General features: G+C 36.4%; 1 protein-coding gene across 1 annotated transcript in view; it reads left to right on the top strand.

Moving 5' to 3' along the window:
• Window positions 1–25,359, top strand: part of LOC150100826 (peripheral plasma membrane protein CASK-like) — a 710,225-nt gene that overhangs the window by 341,710 nt on the left and 343,156 nt on the right. The window contains exon 11 of the mRNA XM_090401913.1: window positions 7,450–7,527. Coding sequence (XP_090258039.1) covers window positions 7,450–7,527 — 78 coding nt within the window. The remainder of the gene's footprint in view (window positions 1–7,449; window positions 7,528–25,359) is intronic.

Genomic DNA, 25,359 nt, shown 5'->3' with positions numbered 1-25,359 from the left:
GCATGGGAAGCATTTAAACAATACATAAATGATGTGATATCAGAATGTGTCCCAAGAGTTCGAAGAATAAATAGGGTAGGCGTCAAATGGATGTGTAATCTTATTAAGCAAGAGATTTGTAAGAAAAGGACAATGTGGTTGGAATACCATTTGCATAAGGATGATGTCTGTTATGAACATTATAAGCAGCAGGCTAAAATAGTCGCAACTGTTGTACGGAAAGCAAAGTCTGAGTATCGAAAGAAACTGGCTTTGTGTTCTAAAGATAACCCACAAGAATTCTATCCATATGCTGCAAATAAAAAGAAAGAATGAATATGAAAGAATAACTCTTCCAAATCCAGATGGTGTGAGGGTTGCAGATGCAGAAGAGGTTGTTCAGCTAATGAGTCTCCATTTTGTTAAAAGCTATTAAATAGTGTACGTAACATTGAGCTCACTGCTGCCTCTTCACTGGATGAAGAAACGCAGGTGTATGAGGACAAGGCATTAGAGCTGTTGCACAAATTGAATAAGAATTCAGCAATTGGGACTGATGGGATATCAGCATGCGCTAAAAGAGTGTTTAGCTAAACTGACTATTCCTTTGATCAGACTGTTTAATGTGAGTCTCAGAACAGGAAAGATTCTGTGGGAATGGAAGGAATGTATGGTAATTCTGTTGCACAAGGGTGGTGCAAAGACCAATGTATCCAATTATTGACCACTTATTATCTCAGGAGCGGTGATGAAGATTTTGGAAAAATTGGTGAGGACTTGCATTCAGAAATGAGTTGACAGTGAATGTCTACTTTGCAGTGAACAACATGGGTTTACTAAGGGATGGTCATGTTTTAGCAACCTGCTCACATTCTATAACAATGTTACCATTGAATTAGAAAAGGGGAATGGATACACCTTTGTACTTTTGGATTTCACTAAAGCTTTTGACATAGTACAGCATGGTAGACTGTTGCATAAATTGGAGAAAATGGGTTTGGTTTATATGTAAAGATAAACATTATTATATGATAAAGATAAAATGTTCGCATGTAAAGAAAAGGATGTCATTTTGCCTCTTACAAGGCCTTGATAAGACCTCACTCGGACTATTGTTCGCAGGTCTGGTCTCCTGGTTTCCATTGTGATTCTGATATATTGGTGAGAGTGCAAAGGAGAGTGTTAAAAATGATATCAGGATTGTGGAATACTGATTATGAAGACAGATTGAGAATTTGTAGACTGCAGACACTAGCAAACAAGAGAAAGAGGGGTGATATGATTGAGACTTACAAACTTCTGAAAGATTCATACAGGATTTCAATTGATGGAATTTTTCAGTTTATGGAGGGTGGAGAAAGTACAAGAGGGCATCCTTGAAAGCTGAGAATTAAGGCTGCCAAGAAGTGGGGGGGTCTAGATTTTTCTCTTAGAGGGTGGTGCATAATTGGACTGGATTGCCATTGGACGTTGTGAGTGCAAGAAGTGTGAATAAATTCAAGAATAAGTATGATAACTGGTGTGTGTAGTATCTGGCCTCCCTCGATGAGTCTTTGACTCTCTGGAGGTCTCTCTTAATAATAATGATAATAATAATTTCTTCTTAGTCTGTTTTTTGTGCTTTCCTTTGAATATTTCTTGACTCCCCTCCCCCCTTTATTTTAAGTTTATAGACGTTTTTTAAACCTTTCTGCATGGCTCCTGTCCCTGCTATTCAAAACATTATCTTGTTTTCCTCATCTCCATTATCATCTTCAGAGTAAATAGATAGAGCTCAGTACCACCCCTAGCATTTCTCACATATACCACTTCATAGCTTATACTTGATTATCACACACTTTATAAAACTTTGAAGTAAAATTATTCAAAATTAAGTGAATATTGAATATTACATTATTTCTTAGCCGAATAAGAAACTCAAAGATAGGAAATCTAATCTAAGAGTTTCATGCCGAATATAGAAAACTATAAAGTTCAGCGAGTCCAAGCATAAGCCAATACCTGGTAGCATTGCTAGGGCAACCCATAGTACAGGTGGAGTAAGCTTCGATCACTGTTCTTATTATTTTCCCATAATGTAAAACACAGCTCCTAAGAGATGTATTACTGTTCTACGTTATGAGAGAAGGTCACTACCCAGACTGGTTTCAACTGGTTGTGCACCTTTTGGCAACTCGTACAGTAAAGAAATAAGTTCTGACTATTGAAACCTTAGTATTACATCTAGGTCTACCTACTCACTGATGAGACCTCAAAAAAAAAGGTCGAAACCAGTCTGGGTAGTGTTTATATTAGATAGAAAAGTAGGTAATGTGTCTTCATTATGGGGCCAGGGTAGCAAAAATGTTGTGTAGATAACAAACCTAAAATGAAAGCTGAGGGCATATGGGCAAGAAAAGGATGTCTTCTAAATGTTCTAAATAGCAGTTAGCACGTGGGGGGGGGGCACTTCCCATTGTATTTCCTTCAAATGACTGCACTATCAGTTTATAATCCCTTTCCTGGGTGAGAATATCATAAAAAATAAATTGAACAGTAACTTACATGAAAGGAGTAGTTCTCTAATGTAATAAAATTTGTGCTTATGAAAATTTAATAGATAATATTAATATCCTGGCAAGTGTGATAATAAAAAATTTCATAATAATTGTCAAGTGGCAGCACTGTTTTCTGTAAAGGGGATAAAAATAATAATCTATTAGATCTGTTTAGACTGGGTAAAGGGGCAGTAATGTAATTGTGATTCACAGCTCTTTGTGCATATCCAGAGTTCTTATCCAGAGACCACTATGTTCTCAGGAGATAACATTACTATTACTATTATTACGGGCAACTCCAGGGAGTCATTAGACTCATCGAGGGAGGCCCCAAATCATATTCATCACAACTATTTGACATTCATACAGTATCTATCATACCTCGCCTTAAACTCATTCACAGTCACAGCATCCACCACAGACTCAGAGAGCGCATTCCACTCATTCACTACTCTAAAAGTAAAGAACCCAGCTCTAACACCTTTACTAACCACACTTTTGCCCAGTTTCCATTGATGTCCCCTAGTCCTCCCACAACCAGCCCTGTTCTCAAAAATATCTTCTGAATTAATTTTATAGAAACCCTTCAGTAATTTGAATGTCTCAATCATATCTCCCCTCCTCCGCCTATCAACCAATTTTTGCAACCCACAAATCCTCAACCTGTTCTCATACGGTTCATTCTACAGACCTGCTATCATCTTGGTCACTCGCCTCTGGATCCTCTCCACCTCCTCCCCATCAAGAAGATGGGGAGGAGGTGGGGAGGATCCTCTCAGATCCTTTCCTATATCATTTATGAACAAATTAAACAGCAGTGGTCCAAGAACAGATCCTTGTGGCACACCACTAGTCACAGGCCGTCTTGTGGACTCTACTCCTGAGTAAACCACTCTCTGATATCTCTCCGTCAACCACCCTCCTATCCATCTCACCAACTCTATGTCCATCCCCATATGCTGCAATTTACTGATTAGAATTCCATGTGGTATCCTGTCAAAGGCCTTAGCAAGGTCCAGTAGAATCACTGTAAACCCATTACCCTTATCCAGTTCAGCCGTCACTGTGTTATAATACGTGAGCAAGTTACTGAGGCATGACCTACCCTTCACAAAACCATGCTGTCCTCGATACAGTATCCCATTTTCTTCTATCCAATCTTGTATTTTCCTCTTGACTATTTTCTCTAAGACCTTGATAATGATTCCTGTTATGCTGATTGGCCGGTAATTTTCAACAGCAGCCTTGGAACCACCTTTGTGCAGTGGAACTATTTTCCCCTCTTTCCACCCCCTTGGGACTGACCCAGTCCTGAGGCTCAAATTAAACAAAATGGTCAAGGGCACTGACAATTCTTTGGCCGCTTCACTTACGACACGAGCTGGTATACCATCCAGTCCCACAGATGTATTGACATTGAGGTTCTGTAATAACATGTTGTGTCAATCTAGACTACTTGGGTTCATGGTGTTTGATGTAATTTTTATATTCCTCATAATGAACAGCAGATCTTCTGGGTTAGCCAAATTAGGATAAATGACTATAAGTACGTGATCTAAGAAACACATCTGGGAAAAGCTAAACAGGGAAATGCCTGTCCTTATCACTAAACCAAGAAATGAAGTTAATGAGGACATTTTATAGACAAGGTGAAAAGCTACTCGAATATCAGGAGGTGTAAGTATCTTTGCAATATATTCAGATAAATGTTTAGCATGACGAATGAATATATTATTGGATTCCTCTTGAGAGGAATGAGCCCTGTAGCTGGTTATGGATTTGTAGATTAATGGCTCTGGAACCAGAAAATAAGAAGATCAATATATATGTGTTGAAAAGAAATTTCAGGCAGAGTAATATGGGTAAATTTCAAAAATCATAAATCAGACAGAAGTAATTTGTGTATCCCACAACAAATGATTTTAGTGGTAATGGTGGGGGGGGGGACAGTCGAAGCAGAGGAATTTCTCATTAGAGATAGGGTAACTCATATAAAGAAAAATGACAAGGTGATTATTGTTAGAGACGTAACAACAGCATAGAAAGTAACTCCCCAAGATTTAGAAATGTTTTGAGAAAATTTGGAGAAACAAGCAAAGCCATTAATAATGATAAGTACTTGCTAGATTTCTGTTCATGATATGGACTAGTCATTACTGTTGTGTTCCAACATACAGATCTGTATAAATTTTAGTGGGGAGAATACACAAAGAAATAAGAACAGTCTTATTAATTATGTTATTGTTGATATATAATTATAGAATACAGTAGATATAAAAGATAAATGTATGAAAGTTTTAAAATGACTCATAGTTGAGCAGCCCTGAATTGAATTGTAGAATAAGATATACAAGTATTATTTGAGTAAAAGTGAGAGTTTGAAAACAGGGACCAAACCTTAGAGACCAAATGGCAAAATTTGAAGAAAACATTAAATAAGCCAGGGAGACATATAGTACAAGGAGGATTGAAAAATCTTTCTTGCACCATATGCCTCCCTGGCATATGCAAGGAGGATTGAAAAATTGAACTGCATGGCAGTTTTATTGTAAAATGTCTTCATAAAATCATAAGTATGCCGATTATCATTTAACACTCAAGCAACATGTAGCATATATAAGGAAAATAATATATATAAGGAAAGCAAAAGCTGATTATGAAAGGAAATTAGCCACGCAAGCTAAAGAGAATCCCAAACTGTTTTTTCAATATGCTGCAAGTAAAAGAAAAAATGTATATGCCAGAATGATTTTAAGGAATGCCGATGGTAGGGAGGTAACTGAATTAGTTGATATAGTGGAATTACTGAGTGAGTACTTTGCAAGAGTATATCATTCAGGTGGTGATATTGCAGGAATGAAAGATCCAACAGGCTGTATGGGTATTGAGGTGAATAGTATATTACAAAACCTTAATGTGAATACATTTGCGGGTTTGGATGGTACACCAGCTCGGGTCTTACGTGAAGCTGCAACAGTGCCCTTGACCATTTTGTTTAATTTGAGTCTCGGGTCTGGGTTAGTCCCGAGGGGGGGGGGGAGGGGAAAATAGTACCACTGCATAAGGGAGGTTCCAAGACTGCTGTTGAAAATTATCGACTGATCAGCATATCAGGAGTCGTTGTCAAGGTTTTGGAGAAAGTAGTCAAGAGAAGAATACAGGAATGGATAGATGATAACGGGATACTGTATGGGGGACAGCATGGTGTTGTGAAGGGTAGATCATGCCTCACTAACTTGCTCACGTTTTATAACACAGTGACGGCTGAGCTGGATAAGGGTAATGGGTATATAGTGATATTGCTGGACCTTGCTAAGGCTTTTGACAGGATACCACATGGAATTCTAATCAGCAAACTGCAGCATATGGGGATGGATATAGGGTTGGCGAGATGGATAGGAGGGTGGTTGATGGAGAGATATCAGAGAGTAGTTTATTCAGGAGTAGAGTCCAAAAGACGGCCGGTGACTAGTGGTGTGCCACAGGGTTCTGTTCTTGGACCAATACTATTTAATTTGTTTATTAATAATATCGGAAAGGATCTGAGAGGAACTGTTTATTTGTTTGCTGATGATGCAAAGTTGGGGTAGAGCAATAGTGAATGCACATGATGTCAAAATTTTGCAAGATGATTTAGATAGATTGGAGGACTGGGCTAAGGAGAATGGATGTCAATTTAATGTGGCAAAGTGTAAGGTTATGCATTTTGGGGTGAAAAGATTAGCAGCAGTGTACCACATTGGTGGAACTGTACTTCAGGAGATTGACGAAGCCAGGGATTTGGGGGTGTTGGTGGATAGGGAGTGGAAGTTTAGGGGGCACATTGCAAAAGTGGCTAAATCAGCTCATCAAATCACTTGGTTACTGAAGAATACTTTGACAAGCAGAGACAAGCAAGTTATTGTTCCTCTGTATCGAACCTTGATAAGACCCCATCTTGACTACTGTGCCCAGATTTGGGCGCCAGGGTTTCTTCTTGATGGGGAGGAGGTTGAGAGGATCCAGAGGCGAGTGACCAAGATGATAGCAGGTCTATGGAATGAACCTTATAAGAACAGGTTGAAGATTTGTGGGTTGCAGGCATTGGTTGATAGGCAGAAGAGGGGTGATATGATTGAGACATTCAAATTACTGAAGGGTTTCTATAAGATTAATTCAGAGGATATTTTTCAGAACAGGTCTGGTGGTGGGAGGACTAGGGGCCATCCATGGAAACTGGGCAAGAGTGTGGTTAGCAAAGGTGTTAGAACTAGATTTTTTGCACGGAGAGTGGGGAATGAGTGGGATAAGTTCCCAGAGTCTGTTGTAAGTGCCATGACTGTGAGTGGTTTCAAGGCAAGGTATAATAGATACTGTGTGGAAGCTGAATAATTGTTGACATGATGTTTGGGGCCTCCCTCGATGAGTTTAAGGACTCCTTGGAGTTGCCCGTAATAATAATAATAATATATGTGATTTATAATTATATTATCTTACCAAAGGAAGAGGCCATAATTTGTTTAAAGTGTTTGTGAACAAGATTTGTAATATCTGTGTAAGTTTTTTCTCTTTATTCACAAACAAAAAATGCAGTTTTATTTTTATCATTTCTGAGCTAAGTGACTTTTTACCTTATCATTAATCATGACTGCATGATATTCTGCTTTTTTAATTTTCATATTTTCTGGACAATTTGTCAATTTTTGAAGGAGAGGGGAACCCTATTATCACTATATGTAAACTGGCTAAGTTGCCTTTCAAGTAGAAAAGTCAGTATGAAGCTTCTTTTCATCCTAGATAAGGTTCGAATCCAGATCTTTCCAACCACAGGATATCATGGTTACTGATATAGCTAGAGACTTTCCACTTTTTACCTATATATTAAACAAATAAATGTATTTATTTATTAATATATAAACTAGTTGTAATTAATATATTCACTGTTTTTTTATAGTTGTATGATAGAATTAGCACAAGATGTTATAGTCCCATTAAGTGTCCTATTTCTGATGCCTTGAATTCAGCAAGAGAGGTGAGTTTTAAGTTTCTTTCTTTTGATCCTTTATTAGTAGATTGTGTGATTATTAAAACAAATTTTGAAATTTTGGAAGAGTCTGACAATCCAGATTTGAATGGGATAGTCAGTGCATGTAAGAATGTATACTAATGGCAGAAGCATCAGGAATAAGGATTTTGGGCATTAGTGCAACTAACCCAGAAGTTATATTAGTGAGACTTTCTTTACAGAGTAATACATAGGCATACAATGTAAGGGATATGTATAGTATTTGAAAGAGGGAAGGGAAGATATTAATGCTGATGATATCAGAAGAATCATGATCAAAAAGAGTAGGAGTTAATCAGAAATATGGAAGGTAGTGCATTTAAGGCCATCAAAAGTAAGATAAAAGACAACAGAAAAAACATGTAGTTAATTGCCAATATAGACCAACAGATTCTAAGAATGATGTCGATGGCACACACACATTGACAAATTAGTACAAGGAATTCATGGTAATTATTATGGAAAACTTCAATTATTGAGACATATATTTCAATGAGAAACAGTTACACTGAAGGAAGCAAATAGTATTTACATAGCTATTATTGGATGTCATAATTACCTGAAACATGACGTGATGGAGTGGACTTGAGAGTGCTGGATCTGATGACAGCATTAGAGGACTTGATATTAACCAGACAGCCACGTTGCTTCAGATTGGACAGAGTAATCATACATTCTTGACTCGTGATGTTACCAGACAAGGGTAGTTTTTTTTCATTAAGAATGGTGTACAGGTAATCCTCATATAACGTGGTACTTGTACAACTCGGTTTCGATATAACGCGGTCTACAAATTGTAGTAACCCTTGTTCACTGCAGTACTTATACAACGCGGTTTCAATAAAAATATGGTCTACAAATTGTAGTAACCCTTTATCTTTTCATATGTTTTTTTCACTGTGCGACTTGAAAATCAAATTTTATCTTCATTATATTTGCATCTGTCCATATCGCCCATGTATATCACACATTTATATAAAGGGGAAATAGCCTTTAGCACGTATGTACGTCAGTTGTTTACCATATAAAGTTTTTTTGTTGAAAATTGTCTTCGTTTTCTGCCAGGAAAGAGCATTAAAAATCATAAGTTTGTTAATCTCAAGCTGAACACTTTATTTTATAGTGAGTTACATACATAATTAATATGTAATCCTTTTTTTATGTAAAAAAATATTTTTATAGTAATAGTCACAAACTGCAACGAAAGGGAAAAACCAACATTGAAAAGAAAATTCGTTTCTCTCGAAGAAAAAATTAAAATCATGGATCGGTTGAAAAATGGAGAAAAACCAGGAGTTGTTGCAAGGACTTTGAATTTAAATGAATCAACAATTCAAAGAATGAAAAAAATGAACAAAAAAACGGAGAAAGTACTATTGCTGGGTCAACAGTAAGTGCAAAGCTTGTTGTTCGTGTACTTGATATTCTAATGGAAAAAATGGAGAAATCTCTAATGATATCGATAGAAGATTGCACTCAAAAGAAGATTCCTTTGAATGGATATCTTATTAAACAAAAAGCTCTCAAAGTTTATAAACATTTATAGTGCAGACCAAGTGTTCAATACAGATGAATCTGAGTTATATTGGGGGGGGGGGGGGGGGAAATGCATGCACCGATATTTTGAAAAATGAAAGATCAGCTCCTGAATTCAAAGTTTTCAAAGATAGAATTACTCTACTGTTTTCTAGTAATGTATCAGGTGATTACATGACAAACCAATGTTTATTAACCGATCCTCACGTTCCTCGTGCTATGAAAGATTAAAATATGCACTTTATTTTATTTTGCCTAAAACATTTATGCATTATGTGCAAAGAAATTTACGTACAACTTGTGATTTTTATAATTTTATACTATATATTTGTTTCTTAGTTTATGTTTTCTTAACTTACATGAATTACCTAAATTAAATAAAAATATATTTTTGTTGGATATATCATTGTTGTTTATATAATTTTAAAAAAAAACGATTTCGGAATGTAACCCTACTTTTTCTATGTGATCTAAGTCTCACATAATGTGGAATTTCTATGGAACCAAACATTGCGTTATACGAGGGTTACCTGTATTTGGAACTACAGAGATTGTAAGCAGCTGTAATTGTAACACACTTAGGAAGTAGCCTGGAAGGAACATAGTAGCAGAATGGAATTCTGCAGAGGATCAGCAGATTCTTATGCCACTATAAGAATCTGTCCAAGGTTAGGAGAATAAATCAGAGGTTATGGATGATATATAAAGAGAAAAGTGATGAAAGAGCACAGGTGGCAAAATCACATTATGCACAAGGAAGACAAAATCACATTATGCCAGGAAATTATTAAGCAAACCAAAGGGAATCCCAGAGTTCTTTTAGTACATAGTGAATAAGGGAAAGAATGACTATAGAAGAATATCTTTAATGACTGCTGAGAGGGAGGAGAGAAATAGATGAAATAGTTGTCACTGATTGATCACTTTGCAAGGATGTATCATCCAGGTGGGGGTATTGCAGTTGACAGATGTTACAAAGACTCAGGGAAGTTGAAGAAATGGAGGGTTTAGAATGTTGCAGAATCTTAATCCAAGTCTGGTCCCAGATTAAATGGGACAACTGCTTGTGTGCTACAAGATTGCATACAGAAATTGGCAGTGCCTCTCACCTTGTTTTAATATATCTCAGCTCTAAGGTCCCCACGGGAGTTGAAAGAGGAAAAAATAGTTCCATTGGATTAAGGAATCTCCAGGATTGGGTAACGAATTATAGACGATTAGTATCTCAAGAGTGGTGGTTAAAGTATTAAAGAAGTTGGTCATAGTCAGAATTCGGTAATGAGTGGATATGAATATGGTACTGAATGCAGTGGTGAAAGCAGCATTGTTTTGTAAAAGGCAGATACTGTCTTAATAATTTACTCACTTTTATATAAATTGGTTGCACAGTTATATCCCTGGGATAACTGTGCTGAGGTAAGAACTTGGTGACATAAATTGGAGCAAATGGGGATAGATGTGAAGCTTGTGATATGAATAATAGGATGCTGTTGGAAAGACATCAGAACAGTATTATGAACTGGTAGAATTCAAGAGACAATAGATGACTATCAGTGTCCACTGGCTTCTGTTTTGGACCACTGCTATTTAATTTGTATACATTAGTCATGTTAGACATGATTTAGGAAAGGATATACTATACTTTTATGGATGAGTCTCTCTCTCTCTCACACACACAGAGAGAGAGAGAGAACTGAGCAGCTGAGGATAATATTATTTATGAAGGTCAGCATGTATTTGGTGAGAGATATGCTCTTGTTTCTCATTAAGCTGTATAACTCTAATAAAAAAATAATAATAACAAGAGTAGTTCATAAGAGAAAGGCATATATATAGTAATTGAAATGCTTGAGCTTAGATTTGGATAAGAAATTGGATGTTTGATATACGGTAGACACTACTTATTGTGATCACTTTGGGACAGTCGCTTTTCGATAACAATAACCAGCTGATAACATTAAGCAAAGGTTATAAAAAATTGTATCATTTATTTCAATTTATTCTTATGAACATTATTTAATTTAATTTATTGTTATAAACAACGTTTTAATAAGCAACAACAAAATTTATTTTAAAACCTTATCTAATGTTGTCTTTTGTGTGTTTGAATATACAGCAATCCCTCATTTAGTGCACCTAATGCGTTCTTTAAAACAGGTGCATTAGTCGAAAATGCACTAATCGAATATATATATTACATAATAACCTATGGGAAACAGTATAATTCGTTCCTCAGATTTCTTTTTTGAACCTTAATTTTTTTTATAAAAGAATTAAGGTATGTCTCAGGGCCTGGTTAAAGGAAAACCATGAAGCTGAAAGGCAATAAAACATATTCAGAATATCAATTTTGTTATTCTACTTCTTAACAAAGAATTGAGCTAACATAGTGTGGTGGCATTTTGTTTCTTTTTTTCATACAACTAACGGTATGGCTCTATTGCCTCTTCTATTATTCTGCAAATTTTACTGCTTCTCTCTTCATCATCGAATCTTTTTCACACATCCACTTTTTTGCTCACTAATTCTTTTACTCATGATTAAAGCTTGGAAAAATACTTTAAAATAAAAAAGTAAGGAAAACACACTCATATAACATTGCAAAGGAGGCATGAGATACGACCATCAAAGTGCTATGTAATTATAGTACGCCCACACTTTTGTCCAGCTTCGCTTGTCTTGGTTGCCAAGAATAGTCGATTCATGCTGAAGGGGAGAAAGAAATGAAGGATGTACGAATCGGTCGCCAACACGTGAAATCACATGCTTTATAGATAAAATTTCCCAACTATTATACAAGCAAAATAGTTACCACTTTAAAAACTACAATGATCATAAAAGAGAAGTTAATTTTCCAACGTGCAATAATAAACAACTCATCCCAGAAGACGGATTGATTACCCTATTATTGGAATGGATTCTCCTTTTTGTAACGTGCAGAAGTTTCGAAGGGTCTCGAATCTGTGGGCGTACTATAGCAGACGACATAAATATTGGCAGTAAATTTTGGAACATAGTATACATAGTGTACATGGAAGTAGTGTAGTAGGCCATTAAAAATAACTTTGTAAAATGTTTTAAATTGGTAACTAAATTATTTCATTCTGGTGAGTGATTTTTTAAAATAGTTAGCCATAAAAATGTATAGATAGAAAATTTTTAAAATCTGTAACATTTTTAAGATGTATATAGGCTCACTGATCAAATTTTAGAGGCACACTAAGCGAATTTGGGTATCGAAAAAAAAGACGCACTAATCGCGGGTGCACTAATTGAGGGATTACTGTAGTAGTTCATGAATAAATTGCTCATACTCATAATGACTTTCAAAGTCTGTTGCTCTATGTTGCACACCGAGACAAAGTATTCGTAGAGCTTCTGGGCATTGGTTGGAGGAACTTCTAACTATACTTGTATTAGGTTCACTTTCTTCTGTTAGTTTAAAGTTCTCAGTGGAAGCAGCTTGACATATTTCCGACACTGTCATTGTAGCCACCACTTCAATGTTGTTATCAGTATCCAACCAATTTTCAAATTCTTCTTTTGACATACCATCTAGGGTTTTATCAAAAATTTCATTTGTAAGATATTCAAATTCTTCAGAAGAACAAGTTTCAGAGTTTGTTTTAAAAAATCCAAAACTGTTTTTGGAAGCAGTTTTCATTAGTCTTCTCTGAGACTTGCTTCCATTACATTGCTACCAAATGAAATCCATCAAGAAGGGAAATATTTTTTGCAGTTGCACTTGCATCAGATTGGTCCTTTATATAATCACGTTCAGCTATAATTCTCGCATGAAAACTTCCTTGATATAATAAGCTTTAAAAGCTCATATGATGCCTTGGTCACATGGTTGAATTAGCAATATAGTGTTCGAAGGCAAGAAGATTACCTCGACATTCTTTAATGATAAATTGTTTGCATGTGCAGTGCTGTTGTCTACTAACATGCAATTTTTCACTTTAATTTAAGATCACACTTAACTAACCAATTATTGAAAATGGTATGAGTTATCCAAGCATTTGCACTAGAACAGTAGCCAACAGGCAAGCTTTTAAAACACTGAGGATTTTTATTTCCAATCACTAGGAGTTCTTGATTCTCACCTAACATATTAGCACAACAAAGAACTGTCACTTGCTCTTTTGAAGATTTAAATCCTTTAGTACTTTCATTTTTAAGCAAATAAGTATGCTCAGGCATTGCACGAAATAGAATCCTGTTTCGTCTGCATTTTAATTATCCTCGGGAGAATATTCGACAATAATTTTTGGCCACGCTGTCTTAATCCACGCATCAGCTGATAAAAAATCAGCATTTTTTTCTTCATCATATATACACTAGTACACAATATTCTCTCGTTTTTTCCACCTGTTAAACCGTCCATCAGTTGCTGTGAAATTTTCTTTGCCCATTGTTTTTGATGCATCAAAGGCCCCCATTAATTGAAGCATTCTTTTCATGAACATTACTAAACCAAATTTTAAATGCTGATTCAACTTGAGTGTCCTTACCAGATTTGGCTCTCTTCTGATCATGTTCTCATTAGTAAGAGCTGAAGTTTCAATTTTTGATATGTTTTTTTAAGATCTTACACAAGAGTGGTTGTGAAATTTTTAAATGTATAGTCATGCTATGGTGACTCATTTTGGGCAGCTTATCATAGTACTCCAAAATTCTTTGCTTTTTCTTGAAAAAATAAATCTTTACATTTTTTACTTGTTTCTGCCATAATGTTAAGGGCTGTTTTAACGAGCACTTAGTCAAATTCACTTACTGAAAGAGATCATGAAATTAAACTCGAAAAATTAGAATTCGACTGTATTTATACCTGTATTTGCCCGGAAGATTTAAGATTTATGGTAGATTAAGATTTTTTTAAGATTAAATGAAAATTAACACAAAAGTCAGATTTCGACAAATCTTCTTTGTCAAATTTTCTCATGATTAACCCTTAAAGTTCTTAATATTGAGATGCAAAAGGCTAAACATTTGAGGATGTTAATAACAATAACCAGAACTTTGATTATAATAGACAGAGATAATTTTTAATTCATTTTAAATGGTGTGTTTTGGGACCGACTAATTTTGATAACAGTAGCTGATTGATAATATTATCTGCGATTACAATAAGCGGATTCTACTGTGTATCAAATAATTAATAAGGAGCTGTATCAAGGAAAGGAAGGTTACAAATAGATGTCCACTTACAAATTTATTTAAATGGTTCTGCAGGGTATCTATATCACCATTATCAACTACTACCCTTCTCAGTTTTTCATCATCAGAAAATAACTATATGTTCCCCCTCTCCCCGTTAAATCATTCCCATATCATTAATATACAAATTAAACAATAGTTGTCCTAGTACAGAGACTTGAGTACTCCATTAGTGACCCTCATTCCCTAGGTCTCATTCCACCATATACTACTCTCTGGTGTCTATCGGTCAGTCACCAGCTTCATATTCATTCCTATTTGCTCCACATGTGCAATAGTTTTCAATGAGATATTCTGTCAAATGCATTTTCAAAGTTTTGCAGTATCATAGTATAGCCATTTCCATTATTTAATTTCTCTCAGTTATAAAATAAGTAAACACCTTTCACGCCATCATGCTACCCACCAGAGAGTGTCATATTCCCATCCACTCATTGATGGATTTTATCTTTAACACTTTTCCAGCACTTTAACTACCATGCCTAAGATACTAACTGTAATTTACTACTACTGTCTTTGAGCCACTTTTATGTAATTTACCCTCTGTCAACTCCCTTGCCACCTTGCCAGAGCTCAGACTTAGATTAAAGAACTTTGTCAGAGGCATAGCCCATTCTCTTGGACATTCTCATGTCATACAGTCTGACATGCCAGTCAATCCTGCTGCTATATTCACATTGATATTTTGCACTATGCTTCAGCACCTTCACTTTGTTTACCTCAATTCTCACATCAGTTTCAGTGTCTGCAAAATATCCATCTGGATGATACACTCTTGCAAAGTAATCACTTAGTAACTCTACTATTTATTCTACTTTTGTCACCTTCTTACCTTATAGTAATCTTTCCATAATCATTTTTCCTCTTACTCGCTACATAAAAAAAAAAGGTAGTTTTGGACACTCACTTTGTGCTATATGCAACATAAGGTCTAAATTCAGAAGTTCACACAGTGCAACTGTGAAGTTGTAGCTGAGGCTAAGGACGCTAATTATTATTATTATATCACACCTCCAGGGAGTCCAAAGACTCATTGAGAGTGGACATCTACTCTACAACGCTTCGTCTCACTACTCCACTAATCTTCATCTAACACCAAAGCCATCTACCGCCGACTACCACCACTAGTACTTTAACAGACAATCACAAACATCCATGCCCATGGCAGGATTCGAACCCCCAGCCTTTTGGCTGGAGAGCGGATATGCTAATCACTCGGCCAACCAGGACAGCAAAAATACAAAAGCTTTGATAAGGTTTGGCACAAAGGCCTTATTTACATATTAATTACAGCCAACATTCCACTATACCTTACTAAACTCATTGACTCTTATCTAAAAGATCAATCAATGGGTGATTCTTCAGGCCATTTCACAGAAAGGTTGGTGACAACTTGAAGAGGTTGACTCGCAGCTCAGAAACAGATCTACAAAAGTTGTTATACTTTTTGATATCTTTATCCTTAATTTTTTGAAATTTCTAAAATGGTTGTTATTAAAACCCTTGTCAACAGAGTCTCCAACCTCTGTTCCAGCCAGGCTTCCCACACAACTGAACTCTCCTTTATTCATTGCAGCTTCCTGTCTAATGGCTACAATGCCAAGAAGATTAAAAAATTCATTCCTGCCATCAACATGTAGATTATTATTATTATTACGTGACACCTCCAAAGAGTCCAAAGACTCATCGAGGGGGGAAACTTGCTCGACAACTGTCAGTCACCACCATCTATAGCGAACCGCATCGTCTACACCAGGGGTCGGCAGCTGGTGGCCTACATGCTGCCCAAACATGCATTTTTGGCGGCTTATAAAAGGTAGACCATACTTACATGGCATGTGCCTGTGTGTTGAATTATTTAAATAATACATTTTATAATATGAATAATAAATTAAAAATAATTTTATACATATACTTCGTGATATCGGCATGCAACTTGTCGCGAGTCAACCATGCGAGTCATCATGAGTGGGGATAACAAAGGCGATTTCATCTGACGACAACCGAGATTTTGGCACACTTTTGCAGTTGTGTTCCCTGGTCTGTCTTTTAATATAATTCAATTACATGAACTGTTATTTTCAGAGGATATATATTTGTTAAAAATAATTTCAAAAATGGGTTCAAGAAAACGTAAAATTGCAAATGAAGGAAGAAGGTTTAATGAAGTACTCTAATGAAGGTTTAATGAAGGAACATCAAGTACTTCTTTATTGAAAATGGGAGTAAGCCCCTTTGTCTTATTTGTCATAAAGGTGTTGCTATTATGAAAGAATATAATATCAGACGTCATGATGAGAATGAACATGAAAGCCAATACAAGGATTTGAACTGTGAACTTAGAAAAAATCAAATTAATAAATTGCAAGTTTCTTTGACTGCTCAACAAAACATATTTAAGAAGCAAATTATATTAAATTATTTCACAATATTAGTTTATCTGCCAGGACTTGTACAAGGCAAGTAGAAGAAATTGGTACCAATTTATTTGAGCAGCTTAAAAATTCATTAGTAAATATCCAAAATTGAAGGATTAATCAGTTTCACAAAGAAGATGATAATTGCATTTGGAAGCATACATTTGCAAACAAGCATTTTCTGCCATGAGTTTTAGTAGAAATAAATTTCTTCTCGACTGAATGATGAGCATTTGCATGCTTTGATTCGAATTTGCACCCCAAGTTATAAAGTGGATGTAGATAATTTGGCTAAGGGAAAACAATCACAAAAGGCACATTAAGTAGGGAGCCATACATATTGTGATGCATAAACTATATTACTTTGTTTTTACGTGATAATAATTTTTCATTGAGTTTCATTTTCATGATTGTTTCATATCTTGTACTTTAAATATTTCTGTATTTTTTAAGATTGATTAATAATCGGGCTTGTGGTCCGATTATTAAAAATAAAAGTTGAATGTGGCCTGCGAGTCTGTAAAGGTTGCCGACCCTTGATCTACACCAATGTTTTGAAAACTTCAGATATCCGTGTACCCTTCTTAAATTTTCATTATTTCCAAGTATCCCCTTATCAAAATAATAATAATAATAAATAAATAAAGTATATTTCATTATAAATATCTATTTTATTTGAATTTAGATATACATTTAAACAAAAAATATCATTTTGAAAGTTTATTTTTCACTTGGTCAGACTATAATAAATTTAGTTTAATCCTTTATCCAAGTGTGCGCAAACAAAGTTTGTGCCTGAAAGTATCTTCAGGACTGGGGTAAAGTGGTACAACACTGGGCGACTCCTTGCAAAGGTGGAGCAAGCTACCAACACTCCTATCTCAGTATCTCCCATAATGCAAAACACATCTCCTTGCAGATATGTATAATGTTATGAATTAAGGGAAGGGCCACTACCCAGACTAGTTTCGACCTTTATTGAGGTCTCTTCAGTGGGAGCCAGTCCCAAGTGGAGATACCAAGGCAGAAGCATTAGCAAGGTAATCTCCTCCTATAGGAGTTGCCAAATGGTGTGCCACCTTTTGATTAAATTACTCTGGATTTAGAGAAATATATTGAAAGTTTATTTTTCACTTGGTTAGACTATAATAAATTTAGTTTAATCCTTTATCCAAGTGTGCGCAAACAAAGTTTGCGCCTGAAAGTATCTTCAGGACTGGGGTAAAGTGGTACAACACTGGGCGACTCCTTGCAAAGGTGGAGCAAGCGACCAACACTCCTATCTCAGTATCTCCCACAATGCAAAACACATCTCCTTGCAGATATGTATAATGTTATGCATTAAGGGAAGGGCCACTACCCAGACTAGTTTTGACCTTTATTGAGGTCTCTTCAGTGGGAGCCAGGCCCAGGTGGAGACAAGTGGAGATACCAAGGCAAAAGCATTAGCAAGGTCATCTCCTCCTAAAGGAGTTGCCAAATGGTGTGCCACCTTTTTATTAAATTACTATGGATTTAGAGAAAGATGTTGAAAGTTTATTTTTCACTTGGTTAGACTATAATAAATTTAGTTTAAGCCTTTATCCAAGTGTGTGCAAACAAAGTTTGCGTCTGAAAGTATCTTCTGGACTGGGGCAAAGTATAGGAGGAGATGACTTTGCTAATGCTTCTGCCTTGGTATCTCCACTTGGGCCTGGCTCCCACTGAAGAGACCTCAATAAAGGTTGAAACTAGTCTGGGTAGTGGTCCTTCCCCTAATGCATAACATTATACATATCCGCAAGGAGATGTGTTTTGCATTATGGGAGATACTGAGATAGGAGTGTTATTAGCTTGCTCCACCTTTGCAAGGAGTCGCCTGGTGTTGTACCACTTTACCCCAGTCCTGAAGATACTTTCAGGCGTAAACTTTGTTTGCACACACTTGGATAAAGGATTAAACTAAATTTATTTTAAAAAATATGATTTATTTTTAATAAAACAAAATTTATAAAGATACTATAAATTTTTACTTAATTTAAATAATAACAATATCAACGTTTTCTTGTTGCTCACAGCTACTTGTATCTGCTATATTGCTCTCTTTTCTGCATTTTATAAATCCAGTCTTTAACCACTAATCCATACTTTAGAATTTGAAAGCAAAAAAATCGTAGTGCATGATATATGCGGGGATTTTCAGAAACTAAAGTTTTCAGAAAAAAACTGAAAATGGGTATGACTTACCATGAAGCTCCTATTTTCCATCACTAATTCTGGCCCTGAGAGCAGTTTCCTTGTGTTCATCATCAAAGTCATCTACCCAAATAACGTCATCTTCTTTCCCATTATTCAAACAAAAATTACTAGTAATTTACAAGACTTGAGATACGTAATGAACAATCCCTCACAAATGACCAATGAGAAGTGAAAGCAGATCCGTGAAACAGACAGCAATGGTAGGCCAGTAGAGATAGAGCAGCTATGAAGACATGCATATGATTAATGCAGTATTAACAAAAGATCGCACGATCCAAAGACAAAAGCAAGCCAACAATTGAGTTGGCTCTCATTTCAACAATTGAGTTGAAATGCTAATTCTCTTCGACCAAATTGCATAATAGAAACACATTCACTATATATTTCTTACTTTTAGCACATTCACGATGGGGTGGTGTCAAGCAAAACCATATGTTGCACTGACAACATATGTTTTTGCTTCAGTCTATACAGCAGTTTCTGTGGGATGGGACATGTGTTTCATTATTTAGTGTTGTTTTTATCCCAGTTGTCTCTAATTGCTCTAATCTCTATTTGTTGAGAAATATGTTACGCAGCCTGCCAATGTCTCTGTACCTTATTCAGGGACATAATAAAACTAATTATTTTTGTGCATCTGCAGTATAGTGGCTGTTGTAGAGGGTGTGTTGTTTACTGCAGGGAGCAAGTTATTATCTCCCCGGCGTTGTTGGGGGCGATATTAACTCGCAATTTGAGTAGAAGAATTCATACGTAATATAATTTAATATATATATATATATATATATATATATATATATATACACAGTAAAACCCTGTTTTTACATTCCCGTAATTTACGTCATTTTCCGTGGGTCCCGTCTTAAGGCCTATTCTTACGATATATTGTTTTCCCACCATTAACAACTTGAAGTGGACGTATTTCCCGCGATTTGCGGTTTTTTCCTCGGGTGGCAACACTGATTTTCGAATCGATTTCTGCAGAAATCTGTACATTTCTGTTCCCAGATGGCATTGCTTTCGTCTGTAGTTTCGTTTCTGCCATCATGGTGACTTGCAGTAGTGATGAGCGATACCGTGATTTTTCAATCACAGTAGGAATTGATACCGTGAAGTGTTCATATGAGTAATTTTAAACTGTCAGTAGCTCGTGGCATCCGTAATGTGTTGTGATGTGATTTCACATTCACAGTGCTGTATTGAAATCGTTAACAAGAATCATACACAAATTTTGAAATCACATTCCCTCTTCTACCAAGTAACAGTTGTTACTCGTGAATATTAGATATCAGTGAATAAACCACAGTTCATGAAATATCACTTCACTAGCTTGCAGTGTTGGTGTTCTTAGTTGCAATTCAGAAGCACATGGTATATTGCAGAATTTCTGTTACGTAATGTAGCGTGTGATAGTTGCTTTCAAGTTGCGGTGATGGATGATGGGCAAAAAAGACAGAAAATGTATTTCGGTATAAGAAAAGATGGTAATTCTGCAACGTGTAGATTGGCATGCCGGAACACGTTTGCAATTAGCAAAAGATGTTGGACTCTCCGTGTCCACTTTGAACATGATAGTAAAAAACAGATCAAGCATTGAACTCAATGCAAAGCAATCTGGCGTTATATCAAAAAAACAAAAATATATCCGGACATCAGCATACGATGAATTGGATAAACTTGTGGCGGAGTGGTTTGTTTCTACGAGAGCGTCAGAAACATAATGCATGCATTATGTTTCTTCCACATAATGCATGCCATCAAGGGGCCAAAGCATGGTTGCATGTTACTCTTGAAACTATATCCAACTGTTTACGTAAGGCTGGAGTTACATTTGTGGAAGAGGTGGAACAACTACAGGAGAAAGAAGAAGATATGTCAGAGCCTAACAACTGGTATATGATGGATGAGTCTTCCTCATTTCAAGATTATGTTGATGTGATCACATCAATGGTACCAAGTGTAGAAGACATCCTTTCCCACCACCTTGGTGAAGAAGAGGAAGAAGTGGTTGAAGAAGAATGTGATCAAGAATCTACCGTCTCTACTAGTAAAAAAGCAATGGAAGCTATCTGTGTTTTGAGGCGGTATATTGCAAGTGCATCAGGAGAGGATGGGGCATTTAATGCCTTGTACACTGTGGAGAGGCAGGTGGAACTTATAAGAGTGCCGAAAAAAGCAGCAAAAACAATCAACAATTAAAGATTTTTTTTAAATAGATAAATGTAAGTAATTGTAAATTCATTTATTTTCAGTTATTAAATTTTGTAATCTAGTATGTAGAGTCACATACTAGCAGTAAGTCATCTTTTAGCTTTTTTAAATGTTTTTTACATTTCCTGCTATTTACACTTTTTTCCATCAGTCTCCTGGAAACTGTAAAAAAGGGGTTTTACTGTATATATATATATATATATATATATTTTTTTTTTTTTTTTTTTTTCCCTCAATATATATAATTTATTAAGAAACATATACCTTTAAATTATTATATTTTCTTAATAATGATTTCATGCGTTAATGATGCATAGCTGAAAATTTTCCACCGTACCCCCTGAAGACCTTTCACATACCCCCAGGGATATGCATACCACACTTTGAGAAACACTGATCTACACCAACACCATCTATTGCTCACCACCACTAGTATTTCCACAGGCAATCACAAACATCCATGCCCACAGCAGGATTTGAACACCCACAGCCTTGTAGCTGGAGAGCAGATACATTAACCTCTTGGCCAACCATGCCGGAATTGCTATTACTATTTCCTATGTCCAGGGCACATTGGAAAAAATAGTCAGAATTCTAAAGAAATATAATCTCTGCATTGCTGTCAAACCTTATTTGAAGCTTGGCTGCCTTTATCTGCTCTTCTGAGGATTCCTCTCCCCTTCTGTTCCACATGTTTACAAGGTTTCATGTTTTTACAACTGATCATATAATGGTCAAATTGGGAGATCTACCTTGATGAACAAAAGAAATACTTCGACTTACATCTATCTTCTCCCAGAGCCAGTCAAGCCTTTCTGACCATGCTTTCAATACCTTGCATTAAATTAGATGGGGAAAAAAACTTGGACACTGACTTGTAGTAGGGAGATTCTTGTTCGATTGTACAAGGTTTTGATTAGGCCATACATGGACTATTGTGACTGTTGCCCACGTTTGGTCACCTGGTTTTCAGAAGGATGAAGAGATGTTGGAAAGGGTCCAAAGGGAACTGATTAAGGGAGTTTCTAAATCTCTGGAATGTCGAGTATGAGGAAAGATTGAGAAGATGTAAATTGCAGAGTCTGGTGGACAGACCTACAAGTTAGTAAGGGGTTGTTATAGGATCAATGCTGGAGAAGTTCTACAGAAAATAGTGGGAGATCGGGGGAGAACCAGAGGTCATCCCTGGAGGGTGTGAGTAGGGGAGTGAGAAGCAGGTTTTTTTCGTGCAGAGTTGGAAATGATTGGAATGCCTTGCCTGAGAGTGTGGTGTCTGCAAGGAGTTTGAGTGTGTTTAAGACATGGTATGATGAGCTGTGTGTATGTGTGTGATAAAAGGACCTCCCAGATGAGTCTTTGACTCAATGAGGTCTTGGGGTAATAATAATAATATCATATTGAAAAGAAAAATACGTAAGGAAGTTTTATAATGAATCCAAGTTAAGTAGCTTTCAGAGGTGAACTATAGATGAAAATATGCCATTGTTATTCTAAAAATATATCAATGAGGTTGAAAACAAGAACTAATTCTTGGAGACTCACTGACAGACTGAAGAAAGCATTGATTAATTCAACCAAAGATAGAGATGCATCTCTTGATGGTGGACTCAGGAAATTAAAAAGACAGTCATGGAAAATAAGAAAGTTTATCAATAGTACCTAGTGGATAAGTCAGCATGTGCAGTGAGAGAATACAGAGAAAAATGTAAGAAAGTCAAGCAGTATGTAAAAGTAGCTTAGCAAGCCATAGGATGACTCTGGATAGAATATATTATTATTATTCAGACCTCCATGGAGTCAAAAGACTCATCGCAGGAGGTCCTTTCTAAGAACATAAAGTCTGTCAAGACTCATTGAGGGGAAGTCCCTCCCTAAGAAACACCAAGTCTATCATACCACTCCTTAAACTCATTGACCATTCTCGCTCTCACCACTCTATCAGGCAATGCATTCCATGGTTCAACCACTCTATCAGGCAATGCATTCCACGGTTCAACCACCCTCCATGCAAAGAAACCACTCTTCAACCTCTTGCTCACAGTTTCCTTTCGTAACTTCCAGGGATGGCCTCTTGTCATCATTCCTTCCCGCTGTTCAACCAAGTGAAAGAACTTCCCACTGTCAACCCTGTAACAAACTCTCAACAGTTTAAAAGTCTCAGTCATATCACCTCTCCTTCTTCTATCCACCAAACTCTGCAGTCCACATTCCCTCAGCTGATCCTCATAACCAAAATTGTACAGTCCTGAAACCATCTTTGTCATCCGTCTTTGTACCCTTTCCACAGTTAATTTATCCCCTTCAAATCCTGGGGACCAAATCTGAGAACAATAGTCTAAGTGTGGTCTGACCAGAGACTTATATAACGGAATGATAACCCTTTTATCTCTGCAGGTCAGTGTCCTTCTCATAATTGCAGCAATCCTCTGTGTTACCTTCACCACCTTTGCAATATGTCCCCTAAATTTCAGGTTTCTATCAATCCTCAACCCCAGATCTCTTGTCTCCCCTACTTCCTCTAGTATAACTCCTCCCATAGAGTATGCAGTGTCTCATCGATGTGTCCCAAACCTCAAAACCTTACATTTTGCGGCATTAAACTGATACACCCATTCATTTGCCCATCTATCTAGCTTATTCACATCCTCTTGCAGGGCTTCCACATCTGCACTATTACTAATAATCCTTCCCAGCTTCGCATCATCCGCAAACAACTGAATATCCCCTTGCAATCCACTGACAATGTCATTGATATAAAGGTTAAACAATATAGATCCCAGTACTGAGCCCTGTGGGACCCCACTTGTAACCCTCTGCCTCCTTGAAACTGCTACACCATACACAACTCTCTGATACCTATCAGACAGCCAATCCTGAATCCAGTTGACCAATCTGACATCCAGACCCATGTGCTGCAACTTAAATATCAGCTTATCATGTGGCACCCTGTCAAATGCCTTCGCTAAGCCTAAGAAAATTGCAGTATATGCCTTTCCCTCATCTTATGTTCTTGTAACTTTATTATAAATTTCCTGATATAGAAGATAAATATCAGGAAGGCATAATTTTCTGGTAATATCTGTCAAGTACTGTGTTAAATGAAAAAGTACTGTGTTAATAAGTATAAATAAGTACTGTGTTAAATGAAACAGGAACACTGAAGAACAGTGGTAAAATATTCAAGTGGAATGTAATCAGAATTGCTTTAGCTAAGAAAAATTATCTGTAAAAGACATCTATCATTAACATGAAATGTGGAAAGGCCAGTGGAGCAGATGACATTTGAAAATTATTAAATGTTGTTGTTGTCGAGTCCACTGAACAGCTTCTAGATATGACCGTGAGCCTGTAGAACTGCTTTGGCAATCTCTTGAACTTTGATGGAGTAGAGATTTTCTTTAGGGTTATTGTCAATTTTCTGTAGAGCAGTGGCAGTTGCTGGACAAGAGTAAAATGGGCAGGCGTTAGTTCGATCCCTGGATAGTTCTTGCATGTTTCATAACTTCTAGTATCGTCCGGATGAATTTTCATGCCTTTAAGGTGTTCTGTCCTTAGCATGGTGATGATTGTGGTTATTTCTCTATTTTCATTTATTTCACAGATTTCATTCTTCTTCTTGATAAGGTGTTTTACCAGTCTTATTTTTGCGGCAGATTTGCATCAGTTAGTGATAGTGGATGTGATTTTTGAGGTAAGTATCTTGCTTCCTTGGCTAGTCTGTCTGCTCTCTCATTGCCTTCAGTATTTACATGAGCTGGTATCCATTGCAGTGTACAGTTCTTATTTTTCAAATTTAAAGTTGTTAGTCGTTCATGAATTTCCTGTGTGAGTTTTGTTTTTCCATTGTTTAATTCTTCAAGAGCAGATTTTGAGTTACTGTAAATGGTTATTCCTTCTGAACTATTTATTACTGGATTAGAGAGATAGAAGTTGAGACCTGTTAATATGGCTGCTAATTCACAAGTGAAGTTTGAAGCTATTTTGCCAGCTGTGGTTTTGATTTGCATTTCCTCACCTCCAGGTAGAGTTATAAAAAGCCCTGCTTCTCCTTGGTTGAGTGCTTCATCAGATGATCCATCAATGTAGGCAGTGACATAGTTTAGATTATTTAAGTGGTGTATAGTGTCAAGTCCTTTTCTTTTATGTACATGCTGTGAATCCTTTTTTGAACATGATT

The sequence above is a fragment of the Typopeltis vanoorti genome, chromosome 12 (assembly GCF_054136105.1).
Source record: "Typopeltis vanoorti isolate ZY-2024b chromosome 12, IOZ_Tvanoo_1.0, whole genome shotgun sequence".
Classification (NCBI taxonomy): Eukaryota; Metazoa; Arthropoda; class Arachnida; order Uropygi; family Thelyphonidae; genus Typopeltis; species Typopeltis vanoorti.
This window is presented reverse-complemented; position numbering and strand designations above follow the sequence as displayed.